At 33.8% G+C, this 19,214-nt stretch overlaps 1 protein-coding gene across 1 annotated transcript in view; it reads left to right on the top strand.

The window, feature by feature from the left end:
- LOC128985046 (la-related protein 7) overlaps positions 1-19,214 on the top strand; it is a 102,696-nt gene that overhangs the window by 60,870 nt on the left and 22,612 nt on the right. Inside the window, exons 6-7 of the mRNA XM_054404422.1 lie at positions 17,661-17,817; positions 19,005-19,191. Of these exons, the coding sequence (XP_054260397.1) occupies positions 17,661-17,817; positions 19,005-19,191 (344 nt within the window). The remainder of the gene's footprint in view (positions 1-17,660; positions 17,818-19,004; positions 19,192-19,214) is intronic.

The raw sequence follows: 19,214 nt of genomic DNA, 5'->3' as shown, positions 1-19,214 counted from the left end.
AACTTCTAAAAATACATATTTTTTATATTTCAAGGTTTGCTCTATCTCTAACGGTTATTGAGATAAATAATAAAAATAGTATTGAATTTAAAATTCCCATGTTATTCTTATGGAGGAAATAAAATTGTTGCAATTTGCTTATTCATGGATTATTTGGATCAAACTTTGGTAAATTTATTTATTTTATACTAAGCTATTAATATTTAACATAAATAAACGCTTTATTACTCTCCCCATAGCAGTAAACCTAGTACTCGTTAAATTTAAAGTTACCGTATTTAAATAGGGAATATTCTTACATTTTTAAGAAATATTTTAGTAATGATCCAGTCAGGCAAATGGAAATTTATTTTTTGACAGATCAACAATAGTTTTCTTTTATTAGTATTAAAGTTTAAAGTCCACTCACTATCTTTTCACTACTATGTAACTTACTATGTAACATGGTAAGCCTACTTATTACTCCTGGTATAATTATTTTGTCGGTGAAAATTAGGAAATTCAACCTTAAAATCCGGACTTAATGCAGCTGAGCACAGCCAAAATTTGTGGGGACTTTTGCCATTTTCATCAACTAGGCTTACTGTGCTTAACTGCGCAAAATTTCAATTTAGTCCGAATTTTAAGGTTGAATTTCCTAATATTTACCGACAAAATAATTACACCGGGAGTATTTACGTACCATGTGAGTTTTGAGTAGTTACATAGTAGTGACAAGATAGTTAGTTAGTGAGCTTAAAATCATAATACTAATAAGAAAAAATGATTGTTAATACGATTTACAAATTAATATCCATTTACCTGACTGGGTTTTATCCTAAAATGTAATATATATTCCCTATATAGATAACTTTAAATTAAACGAGTACTCGGTTTACTGCTATAGGGAGAGTACTAAAGTGAGTATTTATGTTAAATATTAATAGCTTAGTATAAAATAAATAATTTTGCCAAGTTTGATCCAAATATATCCATAAATAAGCAAATTGCAACAATTTTATTTTCCTCCATAAGAATAACATCGGAATTTTAAATCCAATACTATTTTTATTATTTATCTCAATAGCCGTTAGAGATAGAGCAAACCTTGTATTATAAAAAATATGTATTTTTAGACGTTCTTTAACTTTTGTATTTACAAAAATTCTCTAATACCAATAGTTTGTGAAATATTGTCAAAAAAGTGAAAATTGGCTGCCATTTTCCAAGATGGCGGCTGAAGCACAGCCGGGATTTATGGGGACTTTTGATATTTTGTTTATTTAGGCTTACTAAACAACTGTGCAAAGTTTCCACTTAGTCCGAATTTGTTAGGTCGATTTTCCTAATATTCTTCCACTATTAATTAAACTTTTACATTTGTTTCCACTTAAATGACAGCGCTAATCAACATCTATTTTTACTTTCTCCCCCTATACCATAGTATATGGAGAAAGTATTGTTTTCGTCAAAATTTTTGAGTTTGAGTTTTGAGTGGATACATCCGTTTTGGGTCCCCTTGTACCCAAAAAAGTGGTTTTCGATGTGATGTCTGTGTGTGTGTGTGTGTCTGTGTGTCTGTGTGTCTATGTGTCTGGATGTGTACAGAGCTAGGGACTACACCTGTGGTCCGATTTCGATGAAATTTGGTATGTAGGTTCTAATCCATGGTATCTCCGGGCGTTTTTTCATTTTTTTGAAATTTTGATTTTTAATGGGGATTTTCCCATAAAAACCCATAAAAAACCGGAAAAATCAGATTTTCTCAAAAATGGCCCAAATGATTTTGATAAAAATTTAGTATGTTGTAGCCCTTTATATTCTGCACAAAATGGTACAAATCCCATTTCTGTAAAAATGACTATTCAAAAGTTATTGTAAATTATGTTATTTTCCCATAAAAAACCCATAAAATAACAAAAAATAGGATTTTAGAAAAAAATCCGGTTTTGATTTAACAAAGTATGTTATTGTCCTTACAATTTTGATAGGTTTTTTCATTTTTAAGAAATTTTGATTTTTAATGGCGATTTTCCCATAAAAAACCCCATAAAATAACAGGAAAATAATATTTTCTCTAAAATGGCACAAACGATTTTGATAAAATTTTAGTATGTTATAGTCCTTTATATTCTGAACAAAATGGTACAAATTCCATTTCTGTTAAAATGGTTCTAAGTTATTGTAAATTATGTTATTTTCTCATAAAAACCCAATAAAATAACTTTCGATAATAAATAAATCGTTTTAGTACTTATCTGCAATCAATGATAAGTAACTCAAATTGTATTTAAGTTATTTTATATGTCTTGGTATTAAAATACTTCAAAGGCTTTCACTTGAGATATTGATAGTTTTAATCAGTTACGTTAAAGATATACTGTATCGCTCAATCAGAAAACATAAATTTAATATCTTGGATATGTAATTTATTTTTAGATATATTTACTCAATTCTAATTACGTTATTCTATTTGTTTTGACATAAGAACCTTCAGTGAAATACCAGCTTCCATTTGAATTATTGATTATTAAGATCAGACGTGACTAAAGTACACTGCTAAATCATAAACAACTTAAATTTAAAAAAAATTGAGTTATTTATCATCGATTTATAGTCAAACGGTCTTGCTTTCAACATCAACAGTAACTGTCGACTTTGACGGGTTTCACGTAGTAAATCTTTGAAAAATCAAACTTTAATAATTATTTGCAAATCTACACGAATTAGGCTTTCCAATGACCTATTAATTAATATAATCGGTTCAGTGGAACTGTAGATTTAATTGTACAAAGTTTAACAACAAAATCATTAGTTCAGTATTTTCCCACCATTATAAATTTGGAGGTTGCTCAACGTTTTTGGAAATAACTTTGAAATGGTGAGGAAATCGACCAAAGTGGAAGGTGATATTCTGATAGAGAATACAATTTCCTACAAATTACTATTATGTATTACTGGAAAATACTCAATTAAGGCAGCCTAAAATTGGCTACAAATATAAACTTGGACATAGAAACTTGGAGAAAAAGGTGTTTCATATGTAATATTGTTTATTTATAATGTATTACCTCAAATATGGAATAAAATCAAACTTTCATAATTATTTGCAAATCTACACAAATTAGGCTTTTCAACAACCTATTAAGTAACAAAATCGATCCGGTAAAAGTCTAGATTTAGTTGTACAAAGTTTAACAAAAATATATCTAATTCAGTATTTTCTCACCACTATAAATTTGGAGATCACTTAGATTATTGCCAATAACTTTTCAATCGAGGGGAAATCGACCAAAGTGGATGTGATCTTCTGAAAGAGAATAAAATTAACTACAAAAATAACTGCTATGCATTTCTTGAAAATTCTTAATAAAGACAGCCAAAAGCTGGCTACAAATTAAAACTTGGAAACAGAAACTTGAAAAAGCAGTTTTTATGTATTTTGTTTACTTTTTTACCACAAAGATTTAATAAAATCACACTTTCATAATTATTTGCAAATCTGCATGAGTTGGGCTTTCCAATGACCCATTAATTAACAAAATCGGTCCAGTAGAAGTCTAGTTTTAGTTGTACAAAGTTTAACAAAAATATCACTAACTCAATATTTTCTCATAACTATAAATGCGTAGGTTGCTTAGCTTTTTTGCAAATAACTTTTAAATGGTGAGGAAATCGACTAAAGTGGAAGGTGATATTCTGAAAGAGAATAAAATTTCCTACAAATTGGTACCATACAGTTCTTGGAAACACTCAAAAAGGCAGCCAAAAGTCTCACCCAAATAAAAAGTCTGAAAAACACCGTTTTCAATGAATTCTTATGGAAAACATGTTTTTTTATTTTTCACCATAAATCATAACAAAAACAAACTTTCATAATTTTTTGCAAATCTACACGAATTAGGCTTTCCAACGACACATTAATTAATAAAATCGGTCCAGTAGAACTCTATATTTAGTTGTACAAAGATTTTTGAAACTGAATTATATATAGAAACTAGCTGACCCGGCGAACTTTGTATCGCCTAGGTTATAGGTTTCCCCTAAGACAGACCGATGGAAAGAAAGTACCGTTACGTTTAATTTTCAAGATGATCTCGTTCGCATCGCTCAATCACGTCCTGGTTGAAGTTCGTTCGCTACGCTCACTCATCTTTGGGTTGGAGCTCGTTCGCTACGCTCACTCACCTTTAGGTTGGAGCTTGTTCGCTGCGCTCACTTGCCTTCAGGTTAGCTCGTTCGCTACGCTAACTCGCCTCCAGGTTGAAGTTCGTTCGCTACGCTCACTCACCTTTGGGTTGGAGCTCGTTCGCTACGCTCACTCACCTTTGGGTTGGAGCTCGTTCGCTGCGCTCACTTGCCTTCAGGTTAGCTCGTTCGCTACGCTAACTCGCCTCCAGGTTGAAGTTCGTTCGCTACGCTCACTCACCTTTTGGTTGCAAATTAGCTGTTGTCATAAATGTAAAAGAAATAATAGTGCTGCACCCTGTTGGTAATCCTTGTAACTTTAATGCTATTGAACATCATAGAACAGAACCAACTTGTTTAATTGAAACAGCTGTTAAGATTCATTAATTCCATTTCTCATAAGGTTAACATGGGAAACTCCAGAGCCACTGGGGCGGAGCCCTTTTAAGAATTTCGAAACGGGAAATAGTTTACGTCCGATTCGCATACCTACAGAATTTACACACCAAATTTCATAACGATCGGTGAAGTCGTTCCGGAGGAGTTTGCAGACAAACACTGTGACATGAGAATTTTATATATTAAGATAGATGCCAACCCCGTACGAAGGACACCCGTCTCTCTGCTAGTCCACTATAAAATTCAATTTCACTTATTTTGTATTACGCCACATTTATTGCTTTTTAATTTATACTAGTGTACCTGTTGCTCGAATTCGAGCAATTGCTAAGTATACAGGCGTTATTTTAAAACGAATAACAGTCATAATTTCTGATGACTTTAAAAAATTTGACTCAAAGATTATGAAAATACTCAAGATGTACATAACAGATCGATATAATCAACATTTAATGTAAATAGTGTTTTCTACAAATAGCCTTACTCATAGCCACAATAGGTTTCCAGACACGTGTCCAAAAGCCTAACAGAACGACTCCCTTCCCCATACCGCCCTGAGAAATAGGGATCATTGAGATTCGCTCTAACATTTCCTCTCCCCTTCATGGGCAAGTTTTCATTCCTTTTCTTTCATAGTTTTTGTTTGTTTCTTTTTTAAATTTTTAACGCCTAGGTATGTATTCCTGGTTTTTCCTATTTCCTCAGCTACTTTTCTAAACGTCTCAATTGTTTCCTTGTCACTCATCATGTTTTATTTTCTCATCTCTAGACCTATCTTATCCAAGACACCAACAAATATTATTCCAAATATTATTATATTATTATTTATTTTTATTCCTGTTATCTCCTATTTCTATTTTTTTTTATCTCCTGAAGTGAACAATTTATAAATACGTGACTCGTTTTTATTTCTCCACATCTACATACTTCCTCTTCCACCATGTGAAATCTTCACAAATTTGCCTTGAAATTTTCCATGTCCTATGACAAACTGCGTTTCATAATGGCCCATCTCCCAATCTTATTCCAGTCTCTTTCTGATGTTAGGTATAATACGGACTTTTACCTTTAAAACGTTAACTTAAAACACTCTGCTACCAACGCATTTGCCACTCATCTAATATCTCCTCTCTTCTGTTTTACGATGTAGTAATGCCCGCCTCCTTGTCTTCCGAAATCAACAGCTTATGGAGCAATTATCCAACAGTCCCAAATTGAATGTGAAATCTTCAGGCGGCTGTTGGAGAGCACACTTAAACCCAACATGGAAGGGTGCTTGCTGTATTCGGCTATCAACGACAATAGTATTATTTGTATTTCGTTCTCGTCTACCAGTTAAAATTTGTCGGCCTCCTCCTATTGGCCGTCCTGGTCAACGTCTTACAGTCTCCATTATGTTGAAAGTTTTTTTTGTTATGTTTTGGTTTTGTGCAAAATTTTAGTATAACCAGCTGTTTCAAATATTAGTGTCAATTTGAAAGTATTCATCTGTTCGAATGTAAACAAACATTTTCTGCCTAAGAATAACATGGGAACTTTTAAGGCCACTGGGCCTGAGCGCTAATGGAATTCCAAAGTATGCTAAGACCTTTCTAACGACACCTTGGACATGGTGATCGGTAGCACCACCACTCCAAAACAATTATGACAAAAATGTGTAGCGTATTAAATATATAGATTCTAATAATTAGCATATTTTTTCTTATCAAAATTTTTTATATTTAAAACTTAAGACGTGAGCCAATTTCCAAAAAGAATTATTCATTTTTCCAATAATGTGAGTAATGAAATACCACTCTTTAAAAAAATACTAGTCTACTACAAATAATACGGGTTTAGAGAGGTTGGTAGAAAATGGCAAGTATTTACCAGTGTAATTTACTAGAGTAAAACTTTATGAAACACACTTGCTGTCTACACTAGTAAAAACCACTAGTAATACTAGTCCCTACACTAGTAACTAGTATTTTACACTGGTAGGTTTTTGAAACGAAGACTTGTAAAATACACTAGTATTACTAGTCCATGGACTGGTAAATACTAGACTAGTATTTTTATGAAACAGGGCCCAGACCATGTGTTCAACAACAGACCCATGTGAACATTGAGATACGTAGTTGTAACAAAACTCTGAATTAAACTGATTTCTTGTCAAATAAGTTAAACCAGTTTTAAAAAGTTACATTTTTTGTCTATTTTATTTCTACAAACAATTATAACATTGTTTATACATATGCAAATTGAAAACATGTGTTTCTCAAAGTGTTGTTAAAAAAAAGTCCAAAGGGGACTAAGTTAAAAAGTTAAACATTTCCAACAGTAGTGACTCTGAAGAGCCAATTATTAAGCCATTATTAAAATTGAGAAGAAGCCAAGATTTCATCCAAGTTAAATTAACTTTTAATCTCATTAAGAAAATCCAATTGATATTGAATTTATTACAGCTAACCTCAAGAGGACCCAGTTTCAACATTATTTCCAAAATTAAGTATACATTTTTATTTTAAATTCACTAAACTTAGTAAATTCAGTGCACATTTGGACTTACCTTTTGGCAAACCTCAAAACTTGATTTTCATTGTTGGAATGTTGTAATGTAAGTGAAAAACTTTAATTATTTGGACATTATTTAATTCATTCATTCTTTGCATTCAAGCCAGCACAACACCCTACCCTGAGATAGAGCTCATTTAAATTAGACTATTGTCGATTTGAACATAATAAGCCTAAATTTTAAATTAATCTTCCAATTTATTTTAACTTAAGCCCACATTCCATTGTCAGTCTTTTCATTGTAACTCAGCCTTTTAAATTTTGTTACCTCTCTGTTCATTTTGTTTCAATAAAATACCTTTTGTATTTTTTTATATTGTTCTGTTATTAAACATAGAATAGACCTAGCCTAAAAGGAATAGTGTGTGAAGAGCTACAAATTGGCGCACCAACGTTTTGGCTTGAATAGCTCATAAACTTTATTGCAATTCTCACAATAGCTAGCCTATAAAATTGTTACATTTAAGAGTTTGTATTAACTTGTCGGCCGTGATTAATTTACATTCCCCAACTACAACACAAAGCCGTAATTCAAAACAATAATCAATCACGCTCAACTTGCATAATCAGTTTAGTAATTAATCATGGCCGAGAAGGGATATAACTTAAGACCTAAAAACGCAAAACTCTAACCTAAACCCGGATTTCGACTACAACAGTAACAGTGAAATTGAAGATAAAGATCGCCATCTTGATGAAGTCACATGCACAGACACAGAACAAGAAACACAACCACAACAGAGATTAGAACACACAGAGGAAGAAAGCAACGAGTCTGTGGACCAATCAGACGCTAGTATTCACATTCCTACAAATCTGTTGGTAAAAATTTTCCCTAAACTGTCTAGCAGACAAAGTCAAAATTTTCCCAAAGTGCAATGTGATAGTCAAGGTCACATTAGCGGACCAATAACTCAGACACCCGAACACAGCCGATCGTTCCTGAACATAGCCGACGTACCATGTCAACTAAATCAGTTGTCTTTCACACAGCAACGGCTCGAAAAAAAACCCTAGCGTAACTGTCACTACACCTGTGATAACAAACCCTACTGTTACGTCAACAAAAATTTCACCAAATTGCATCTCTAACTACCGACCTATCTCGCTAATCTCATCTGTCTCCAAACTTATAGAGAAGATTATAAAAGTAAGAATTCAGGAGCATCTTAGTCAAAACCAAGCATTGACAAACAGCCAACATGGGTTTGTTCCTGGAAAATCAACCACAACTGCTCTGATAGACCTTGTTGAATATATCATTGAGAACATAGAAAATGGCAACACTATCACCAGCCTTCACTTAAGCAAGGCTTTTGATTCCTTGGGACATGATCTTATTCTAACTAAACTTCAAAATTTAGGAATCCAGCGAACAGCACTGAAATGGTTTGCAAGTTATCTAACAGGGCGAAGCCAAATGGTAAAAAAAAACACACAACAAAAGGGTTTACAGATATTGCAGATCTGAATCGCTACCGACTAACAGAGGAGTTCCCCAGGGCTCTGTCCTAGGGCCAGTTCTGTTTGGGCTGTTTATTAATGACTTCCCGGAACACCTTGAGGAATACAGCAAGATGGTCATGTATGCAGACGACACTGTGCTGCTTACAGCAAACAGAAACATAGATCAACTATAGGTAAACACCTATATTGCTTTCAATATGACACAGGGCTACTTTATGAAAAATGACTTACTCCTCAATGAAAGTAAGACCAAGCAAATGACTTTTGGAAATAAAAAGTCTACAGTATCTGAAATGCCCAACCTGACAGCAGCTGAATAAATAAAACATCTAGGTGTCATAATTTATGAAAATTTTTCCTGGGATTGTCATATAGGTAATCTTTGCCAAAAACTCGGGCCAGCTCGCTTTGCCATAAAACGAATCAAAGAGACTAGTACCCCTGAGGCAACGAGGACTGCATACCATACATTGTTTGAAAGCCATATGTAGGCTATAGTATTACTGTCTGGGGTGGATCCACTATGGACAATCTTAACCGGGTCCTGGTTATGCAGCAAGGCTATCAGAATAATAGCAGGCATAAGTAAAGAACAAAGCTGTAGAGATGCCTTCAAAAACCTGAACATCCTGACGGTGACTTCCATCTACATCCTAGATACTGTTTATTACTGTGTAACCAAAGACCCGCCTAAACAAAGAGATATACATGAATACAACACTAGATATGCAGGAAACTATGTGCTGCCTGGCCACAGAACAGCAATGTTTGAAAAGAACTGTATGCAGGAGTGAAGATGCTAAACAAGCTACCAGACCACTTGAAAATTGGAGGCCCTGTGCTGATGAAGAGAAAGCTACGGAGATGGCTGCTAGACAAAGCTTTCTACACCCTAAAGGAGTTCTTTGCATGGCAAGACCACACACAACACTGAAGAAGCTTTTCCATTTCACTTTGTATCGATTATATCAATGTTATTTATTTCAATTTGACGCTGTATCATTTCTTGATTAAACTGTAATAAAGGAATTGTCTATTGTCTATACAGGGTGTCTCAGACCACCCGGCCGGCTTGTATAGCTCCAATATGAAAGCGAATGGAAACCTAATTGCAACTGGAACCCCCTATTTTGACCCCAAGGAATTCAGCTAAATTATTTTCAACCCCAAAAAAGCACCCCAAAGGGCAGACTTTGGGGGGTGGGGGTGGTTTTTGGGAAATTTTCAAATGTAAAGGGGGGTCGTGTTATACCTCTTTTTAAAGGTCGTTTAGTCCTGAGTATTTTAGTGGAAAAAATTTAAATTATCTCCATCCCTATTTACAGGGTGTTCAAAAACGTACAAAAAATAGACCTTTGAACTACTTTTCACTGTTAAGAGGTGGAATTTCGTGGGGGGTTCAAATTTTGAAAACACTTTAATTAATAAATGAGCTTTCAAAAAACTCTGGTTTGAACCCTTTTGCTATATTTTTACTTATGTTACGCATTTTCAAACTTTTTGAAGTTTCAAAAGCTGTTATCTCAAAAATTTCAAATGGCAACATGGGTTTAATTACAAACCACATTGTAGCCCTTAAAATTTGCTATAATTTTTGTATTTAATGTTTTTTGGTATCTTCATTGGTTAAAGAGATATAGCGAAATTAGTGTATTTTAATGTTTTATTAAATGGTATTCCAAGTGTTTGCTGTTGTAAATGTACACGTCTAGGTCTCAATTAAAACTAATTATGTTAAAAAATGAAAATACAACCCAGATTGTTAAACTTGGAGGATTAATAAAGGAAAAAACGCAACTGCAAATATTCTTAGTTATTTTACAATTTACAAAGTTCTAATAGTGCTTTGAATGAATACTGTCTATAAATGCTACTGGTAAATAACAAAAAAATTAATTTTAAAATCAATGAGCGTGTGCGTGAAACTGGTCACGTTTGATCAGATAAAACAAATTATAAGGAACTTACTGGATCTGTAAGAGAGGTGAATGCACCTGCGGTAGTAAAATAGCAATACAGTACCATAATAGTGGAGAAGAAGTTCTACGTGCATAAACAGAGTTGGGGTTTGCATGGAACAAAATGGAAGGCAATTTAAGCATTTGTAGAAGTCCATCGGTATGTAGGCTATTAATGCTGATTCAAACAAATTATTCATTCAAAGCACTATTAGAGTCATGGAATTGTAAAATAACTAAGAATATTTGCAGTTGTCTTCTTACCTTTATCAATCTTCCAATATCAACAATCTGAGTACTATTTTATTTTTTTGACAAGATTTGTTTTAATTGAGACCTAAAGGGCTACATTTGCAACAGCAAACACTTTGAATACCATTTAATAAAACATTAAAATACACTAATTTCGCTATATCTCTTTAACCAATGAAGATACCAAAAAACATTAAATACAAAAAATATAGCAAATTTCAAGGGCTACAATGTGGTTTGTAATTAAACCCATGTTGCCATTTGAAATTTTTGAGATAACAGCTTTTGAAACTTCAAAAAGTTTGAAAATGCGTAACATAAGTAAAAAGATAGCAAAAGGGTTAAAACCAGAGTTTTTTGAAAGCTCATTTATTAATTAAAGTGTTGTCAAAATTTGAACCCCCCACGAAATTCCACCTCTTAACAGTGAAAAGTAGTTCAAAGGTCTATTTTTTGTACGTTTTTGAACACCCTGTAAATAGGGATGGAGATAATTTAAATCTGTTTCCACTAAAATACTCAGGACTAAAGGACCTTTAACAAGAGGTATAACACGACCCCCATTTACATTTGAAAATTTCCCAAAAACCACCCCCACCCCCCAAAATCTGCCCTTTGGGGTGCTTTTTTGGGGTTGAAAATAATTTAGCTGAATTCCTTGGGGTCAAAATAGGGGGTTCCAGTTGCAATTAGGTTTCCATTTGCTTTCATATTGGAGCTATACAAGCCGGCCGGGTGGTCTGAGACACCCTGTATACATTGTGAGTATCTCCATGAGTTACACACCGGTAATCTTTGAGTTGACTCTTTTAAACTCATTGTAAATATGACTGTTATTCGTTTTGAAATTACTCCTGTAATACTTTGCAATTGCTCGAATTCGAGCAACATGTACACTATTTATCCGTTATTTCCCAACCAGCATTGACAAATATCATAAAATATGTTTATGTTTTATTTTTTGTCAATTAATTCTTTGTGTAAACAACTAGACTTTTTAGGCCAATGCAAAACTCCGGATAGTGTATACGACCAAGGGATTATACTACTTCGTATTACTAGAGGGGAATTGATAATGAAATAATTAATTAACTAGTGTACATGTTGCTCGAATTCGAGCAATTGTAAAGTACCTATTACAGGATTTGCAAACCAATAACAATCATACTTAGCTATCAACATTTCAACAAAACCACACCTACCTTCCCTGTAGCAGCAAACCTAAATACTCATATTAAAATTAACTTAATGTTATGGAAATAGGAAAAAAATGACCATTTTAAGGGAATAATTAATCTTTGTATTAATTAAGCCAGGTAAATGGAAATTCGCTTAGTCTGAAGGTATGCTGCGGATACACAATTTTAATAACAGCTAAGATTGAAGAATCTTATTACTTATATCCATGAATATATCTAACAATTATTTCCTGTAAAATATTATTACAGCAGCTCAAAAATATTGAAACAAACTCGATCAACAAATAATGTTGAAAGAATTCCATACTAATTACATTAACATATAGTTTGACAGTTACATTTAATCTATGCTAAATGTTTACATTCGGGCATAGACAAAAATGATACGGGCGAGTGACATATTTGATTAATGTTTATGATCCCTACCGTTCCTGTTCTAATAATCATGCAGTATTGAATATGTTTGAACCAGCTGTGTGGAATTGTGAAATCAAAATTAATTTGACAGTTAGTTCTGCTTGTTTACATTTTTAAATTTTGTAGGTTTGTTCTTTGTTACCATGGATACCATCAATAAATATTTCACTCTTAATTTCTGACAACAGCTGGAGTTCCATGACAAATTTTGTTTCCCATGTTAATCTTATGGATAGATACGAAACTTTAAAGGGCTCCAGGGCCTCACTCTCTAATTATTTCCTTAAAAAGAAAGTTTCCTGCACAACTTCACGTTACGCTCTTTCCAATGACACCAAAAACATGTCAATTGGTTCAGTAGTTTCGGAGGAGTAATTGTCACAAAAAACCTGCTTGCGTATTAAATAAGTATAGATTTATTGATCAACCAGTGGCAGGCTTTTTATCAACATTTAATTGCATTGCATTTTTACCTCTAGTAATCAGAAAATAACCTCCTTCAATGATATGTATTAAATTTCACGATCTGCGCTCGTGCATGCGCCGTTAGCTGTTACTGTATGTGAGAGTTGGTCAACCATTTAAATAACTGTCTGGAAATAAATCAAATGCTTAAGGGTCAAACTTTTAAAGCCCTTTATCAAAATATTGTTTTAATTACAATTATGCGTTGCGCTGGATCTTAAGATTCAAAATTACACCTCAAACATAAAAATCGGTGAAGTAGTTCGGGTGAAAAAGGGCTGTTACAGCTTATTTTATTAGGAAGACATAGGTATAATGTTAAACAAGACAATGACATATCACATGCTTAATACTAGATATTAGAGGGTAATGATTAACCGAAGAGCCATTGATTTACATAAAGCAATTAATCAAATCAATTACAACAATGAATATTGGCCGATACGTGGCAGAGTTGACCACGGGGGGTAGATTTCCGGGGTAGATGTCCGGGGGTAGATTTCTGGGGGTAGATGTCCGGGGGTAGAGGTCTGGGGGTAGATCTCCGGGGGTAGATGTCTGGGGGTAGAAGTCCGGGGGTAGATTTTCAGTCACGGGCTGTTTCTCGACCGTGTATAGGCCCCGCCCCTCGTGACGTCAAAATGACGTAGGCGTTTTTTCATGGGGATGAATATCCGAGGGTAGAATTCCGGCGACCCAAAAACATCTCCACATTTTAAGCTTTAAAATGATATGCAACATGTGACATGTTATGTCAGTGTCTAAGGGGATAAATATTGCGTTAAACATAAAATTAGTCATTTTTTCATTAACTGCACTCATTAATTAAGAACGGAAAGTTGCGTGCAAAAGGTATCTGTAAAATTAAGTATATACCAAATAAATTTGTAAAATCTAATCCTGGATTCTAGTATAGCCCAATCTAGTTGTAGTGCATTGAATGCCACGTAAAAGTAGTGATATTTATAAATACACACGTTAGTTGTGATTACAAAGATACTGATCATATGTAATTTAGATTATTTCTACCAAACAAATTTTAAAATACATGGCAGGTCTAGTATTTAAAGCTTCACCTTAAGAATCTTAAATACGGGTTACGTCTGATGATTATATTAGATATATACACATCAAAAACATGTTCTTGATGCATATACTGCATTATTTATATAATACTGATCGTTCACTCCAATGTGCATTCGATCTACTGTACAGTAAAATTCAAAATTAATATTTTATACTAGTTAGTCTACTTCTAGAGCTGACTGTACCCGTTGGATTGAATGAATAGTTGAGCGAACAAACGGGCAAATAATTTGTAAAATTACTTTTAGGAGTGAACGATCTTGGAGTGAATGAAACATCTCGTGAGTAAGGGTGGCTATTTTGGTGATGTATTGTGTTTCTAAATATTTAGTCACATTTATGTAAGGGATTTGGTTTGCATCTCCAATCAACATGACATCTGATACGCCAGATAAGATGGCTGCAGTGCCCTTTTTATTGATTTTCCAAAATTTGTTATTTAAGTCGAATGTACAAGGTTTTAAATGGGTTTCACTGTAGCATATTATTCGTTTTCTGATAGAAAATTTAATGAAGATTCAAAAATGGAAATATCATTATGTAGACTGAAAGTTGAGAATAAATGTACTTAGAGAACAACCTTTCCCACATACATTACATATATTTTTAAATTGATAATGAAATGGAAACCAACTGATTTTTATGGACTGTTTTACAAAACCTACGTAGGTGTTCCATAGGGCCACATTGGAACAATGAATTAAAATGCAAAAATACTGTACAATAAATCTTGTTTATTAACCTCAAATAAAATACATGTAAAAACTAACATTTTCAAATGGTTCTACTTGTAATTAGTTAACGGTAAGCAAGTAAAAATTCACTTTCTTCCTCTTGACATATTGATCTATAAAAGAACAGCCATTTCAGGACTCTTTGGCTATTGATAAATTTCCAAATAGGATAATTTAATGGGAAAACCCCCATAATTGGGTTTCAAACTAATAAATTAATGACATATAATAGGTAATATCTTTTTTACAATGAAATACATGATATTGGGTCACAGTGGAACAGTTCCATTGTGGCCCAGCATCAACTGTTTCATTGTGGCCCATGTCTATTTGATCAGAAAAACTAACCCTAATTCCATTTCAGAACTTTGTACAAATATGCTAACTAGTCTAAAAGTTTTGGAAAGAGTTGATCTTTATTCTGGTATGTGACACTTATCTCTAATAACTGCAAATAGAAGCTAAAGTTGTGAAGAAATAACCTGGAAAAATTATTTCAAGATGTCAAAATCATAATATGAATAATATCTCTTCCTTAGATGGAGGCTGCCATTTGCACCAATGAACTATGGGTGGACAAACAGTTTTGGAGTTCACTCAAAGAGTGCAGCAGTTGGCGGAGTAGCTAATTACAAAAAAATATAGTTGTTCCACTGTGGCCCACGTTCCATTGTGGCCCACCAATCTTATCTTCAGTAAACTCCCGATTATCCGAGCCCCGGTTATCCGAGCCCCTGGGTTATCTGAGGTCGTTTTTGGCTTAAATACCGTAGGCATATTTTTATTTTCAATAGGAAAACAATAATTACTTTATTATTGTACCTATGTTTCTCAAACTGGACTGGACAAGACGTCTGCAGAACATGACATAGCAGTGTCAGTCTTCATTGTGATGACATTTGATCACACTGACGGATTAAAGGTATTTTAACCTCTAGATTAATTTAAATTTGTGATCAGGAGGCAAAAAAATACAGAAATGAGTGTCAGTCTTCTTCATTACAATGTTTTAATGTAGACATGATTGTGTCAAGGTCTAGTTGTAAATCAGGTCAAACTTGAAGGAAATGTGATTTTAAGCAGATTTTAAACGAAAGTTACACCTTAGTTTTATTTTAAATAATGTAGTGGTTTATTTTATGTATATATCTAATAGTACTGTGTTTAACCTAATGTTTTCAAGACGGTTAACACGTTCGTTGCGAGAATCCCTTTGGCAGTACGGTTGGAAATTGCGACGCAGCTTCGGCGCGTCAGTGAATCAGCAAACGCAATAGCAAATAAATATAAATAAAATATTTCAGTCTTGACAGCGGCAAAACAGCGGTGGTAATGGTGCTGTGTTACCTCGAGAGTGGAAGTAGTTCACTGAAAAACTCACAGATAACAGCACTGCCTGGATCCGTAGCCAATGTCTTTGTAATGTGGCTCGAAAGAGAGAAAATCCCTGAAAACGAGACAAAAAGCATTGCCAGACGGGATTTTACGGGAAATTTTACTACCAACCTACACCAAATTAAAGTACAGGACCTGCATAACATGCTGACATAGTTTAGTTGATCTCCGATAAATGTGGAGGTCACAGTAGACCATCTTGTATAACACTGCACCGTGACTTCGACCGGAGTCCTACTCACGCTGTGCCAGTACTCCGATCGGAGTCGTCAGCAGCGAACGTGTTATAGAAGTTTTGAAAATGTTTTTTGTTTTTTGTATTACTTTTTTCTTTAACAATTCTACATTTAACTTAGGCCTATTTTGAAAAAAAGGTTGCTTAAAAATTGCATATTATAATTTTTCATTTGCTATGTGTGTTGTTGAAAAACACATTTGACCTCATAATAAGGTACCGTAACCCTAACCTCAAAATCGATGCAACCTCTGTATTATCCGAGATTCTTGGTAACCGAGTTAGTCTCGGTCCCAATAACCTCGGTTAATCACGTGTACTGTATTAAGAAATAACTTAAGAGTTCAATGTGGGCTAAGTTAATAGCCAAAGGAATTTTGTAAATCTCTTAAAGAGTCAGCTAATAATAATAAATATACATATAGAAAGCTTTTCTGTGTGTAGCAAATTAAGAGCATTACTCTCGTAGTAATGGGTGGGGGGGGGGCAAGTTGGAAATTGCACAGGGGCCCAGGATTTCTCTCGGCAGCCCTGGGTGGGCGACACTTATACGCATAAGAAGACCCGCCCAATATGGGGTGGGCGACAATTAGAGGGTTAAATTACCTCCCTTGGGTTGTATTTGTTGTACTAGTGCAATTATATATACTATGATCAGCAAGTTATCAAGCTCATTAGCTGCTAATGAAATGTACATGAGGAGGTTGTTTTGGGCTCTGTGACCTGAAAAAATTAGTAAATCGGTCCCGGGTCTAGGTCTTACCATGAGACCTACGTTAAATAGCTCGATTCCCTTTATGGGAAATTGGCTAAAACAGAAAATATACCATCCCATAGGTTTTTAACTTAAAATGTAACTTCAGGTCTCAAAAAATCCATTTAATAACATATCTGTGCTATTAACAACATTTTTCTCTTCACCGGAAAATAGTTTTGAAACTATTTTTATTACCTTAAAAGTTCATCCCTACACAAATGTTTCCCTATCTGAAAAGGTAGGTATAATGATTTTGAAACTTGATTGTGAGGGTCAATAGCTATATGATGGCCATGCCCTGATGACTACACTCAAATGTTTTGAACGTGACTGCGAACACCACCTAGTTTTGTATACTGAGACCAGTTAAAACCAACTTTGAAAATACAACTTGTGTCAACAACATTCAAATCTATAATAATAATCGCAAAATTATAAAATATATCACTGAACTAATGAAATCATAGGAGCACATTATTATGGTATTCATTGTTTACTTTTAGATTGAAGTGACGGTGGACCTTCATGTGTTTGTGCACAACCAAATTTAACGTTTCAAAATAATTTTCACTACAGGTACAAAAAAAAAAGAGGATTCATCGGTACCAGAAGAGGAAACTGAAGAGGTAACAGAAGCTAATTCGACAAAGCTACAGAAGAAAAGAAAAAGAAAGAAAAAGCTAAAAAAAGATAAAGTAACAGCTAGTTCACTTGGCCTTAGAGTTCTCTCCAAGTAAGACTAATATAAAGCTAAAGAAAGATAAAGTAACAGCTAGTTCACTTGGCCTTAGAGTTCTCTCCAAGTAAGACTAATATAAAGCTGAAGAAAGATAAAGTAACAGCTAGTTCACTTGGCCTTAGAGTTCTCTCCAAGTAAGACTAATATAAAGCTAAAGAAAGATAAAGTAACAGCTAGTTCACTTGGCCTTAGAGTTCTCTCGAAGTAAGACTAATATAAAGCTAAAGAAAGATAAAGTAACAGCTAGTTCACTTGGCCTTAGAGTTCTCTCCAAGTAAGACTAATTTCAATTTTCTGATTTCTGTTCTAGCTTGTTTCTTGTTTCATGTTCTTTGGACACAATTTTCAATCGTACATTTTCATTTACTTGTTTAATGCAACAGTTTACAATAAACAATCACTTGATACATTTTTCTGTTTATAAACTACGATTCGATTCAACACAGTTCTGTTGCTAATGAACGCTAATGATAATGATATTATAATTAGCTTTCTTGCCCTTCAACCTCAAGTAATTAATTTGAGTTTTACTGTAAGAGTTTCTCCATATTTTGAACATAAGCTTGTCTGTAATAATTAAGTTTGTTTTCTTACTTTTGCATTATAATTTTACAATATTTTTTGTTTTCCTATGTCTTTCTCTTTTCATAACAAAATAAGGCCACAACCCCCTTCCTGCCCCTGTGCAGTTATTTATTTCAACTAATGTTGCCAATATAATATCAATATATAAATTCAATTTATAAAAAAACTATCCACCCCGCTGAGGCTCTCATTCAAAACATCAACAATTTTGTCTAGCATTACTTTGCCATGCTGAATGTCCTGAAAGTAATTAGGCCTACTGTAATATGAAAAATTGTAACCATTTTTAACTGTAAGAGGTTTTATGATTGAACACAATTGTCCTTGTAACGTTAAGTGCTTAACATATACTTAATTTATGTATAAAAAAATCAGTAACTCATAATTATAATACCAGAAAAAAAATCATACTGAACTATTGCAGACAAGAGTTCTTAAGCAATTTTATATTGATATTAAATTTAATAGATTTTGCAATAGTTTCTTACTTTTGCATTATAATTTTACAATACTTTTCCAATGTTTTTTCACAACAAAATTATCTCATAATCCCCCTCCTGCCCCTGTGCAGTTATTTATTTCAATTACTGTTGCAGGAAGGAATGGAGACAGTTACGGAATAGGTATCTAAACATGCAAAAAAAGGTTATGACTGTTCTTAAACAACAGCTTTCCAAGCCTAACACAGAGACTGAGGGAGCCAAGTTGAAAGAGCAATACAAACCAGGGACCATCATCAAAGTTAATCTGGCAGAGCCGATCATTAACATAACAACTGCCAAGGTACATTGAAAGGCCAGGTTGTA

The sequence above is a fragment of the Macrosteles quadrilineatus genome, unplaced genomic scaffold (genome assembly GCF_028750875.1).
Source record: "Macrosteles quadrilineatus isolate MER2022 unplaced genomic scaffold, UCM_ALF_1.0 Scaffold_1__1_contigs__length_201487025, whole genome shotgun sequence".
NCBI lineage: Eukaryota > Metazoa > Arthropoda > Insecta > Hemiptera > Cicadellidae > Macrosteles > Macrosteles quadrilineatus.
The sequence above is the reverse complement of the archived record's forward strand: the minus strand, read 5'-3'. Positions and strand labels throughout refer to the sequence as shown.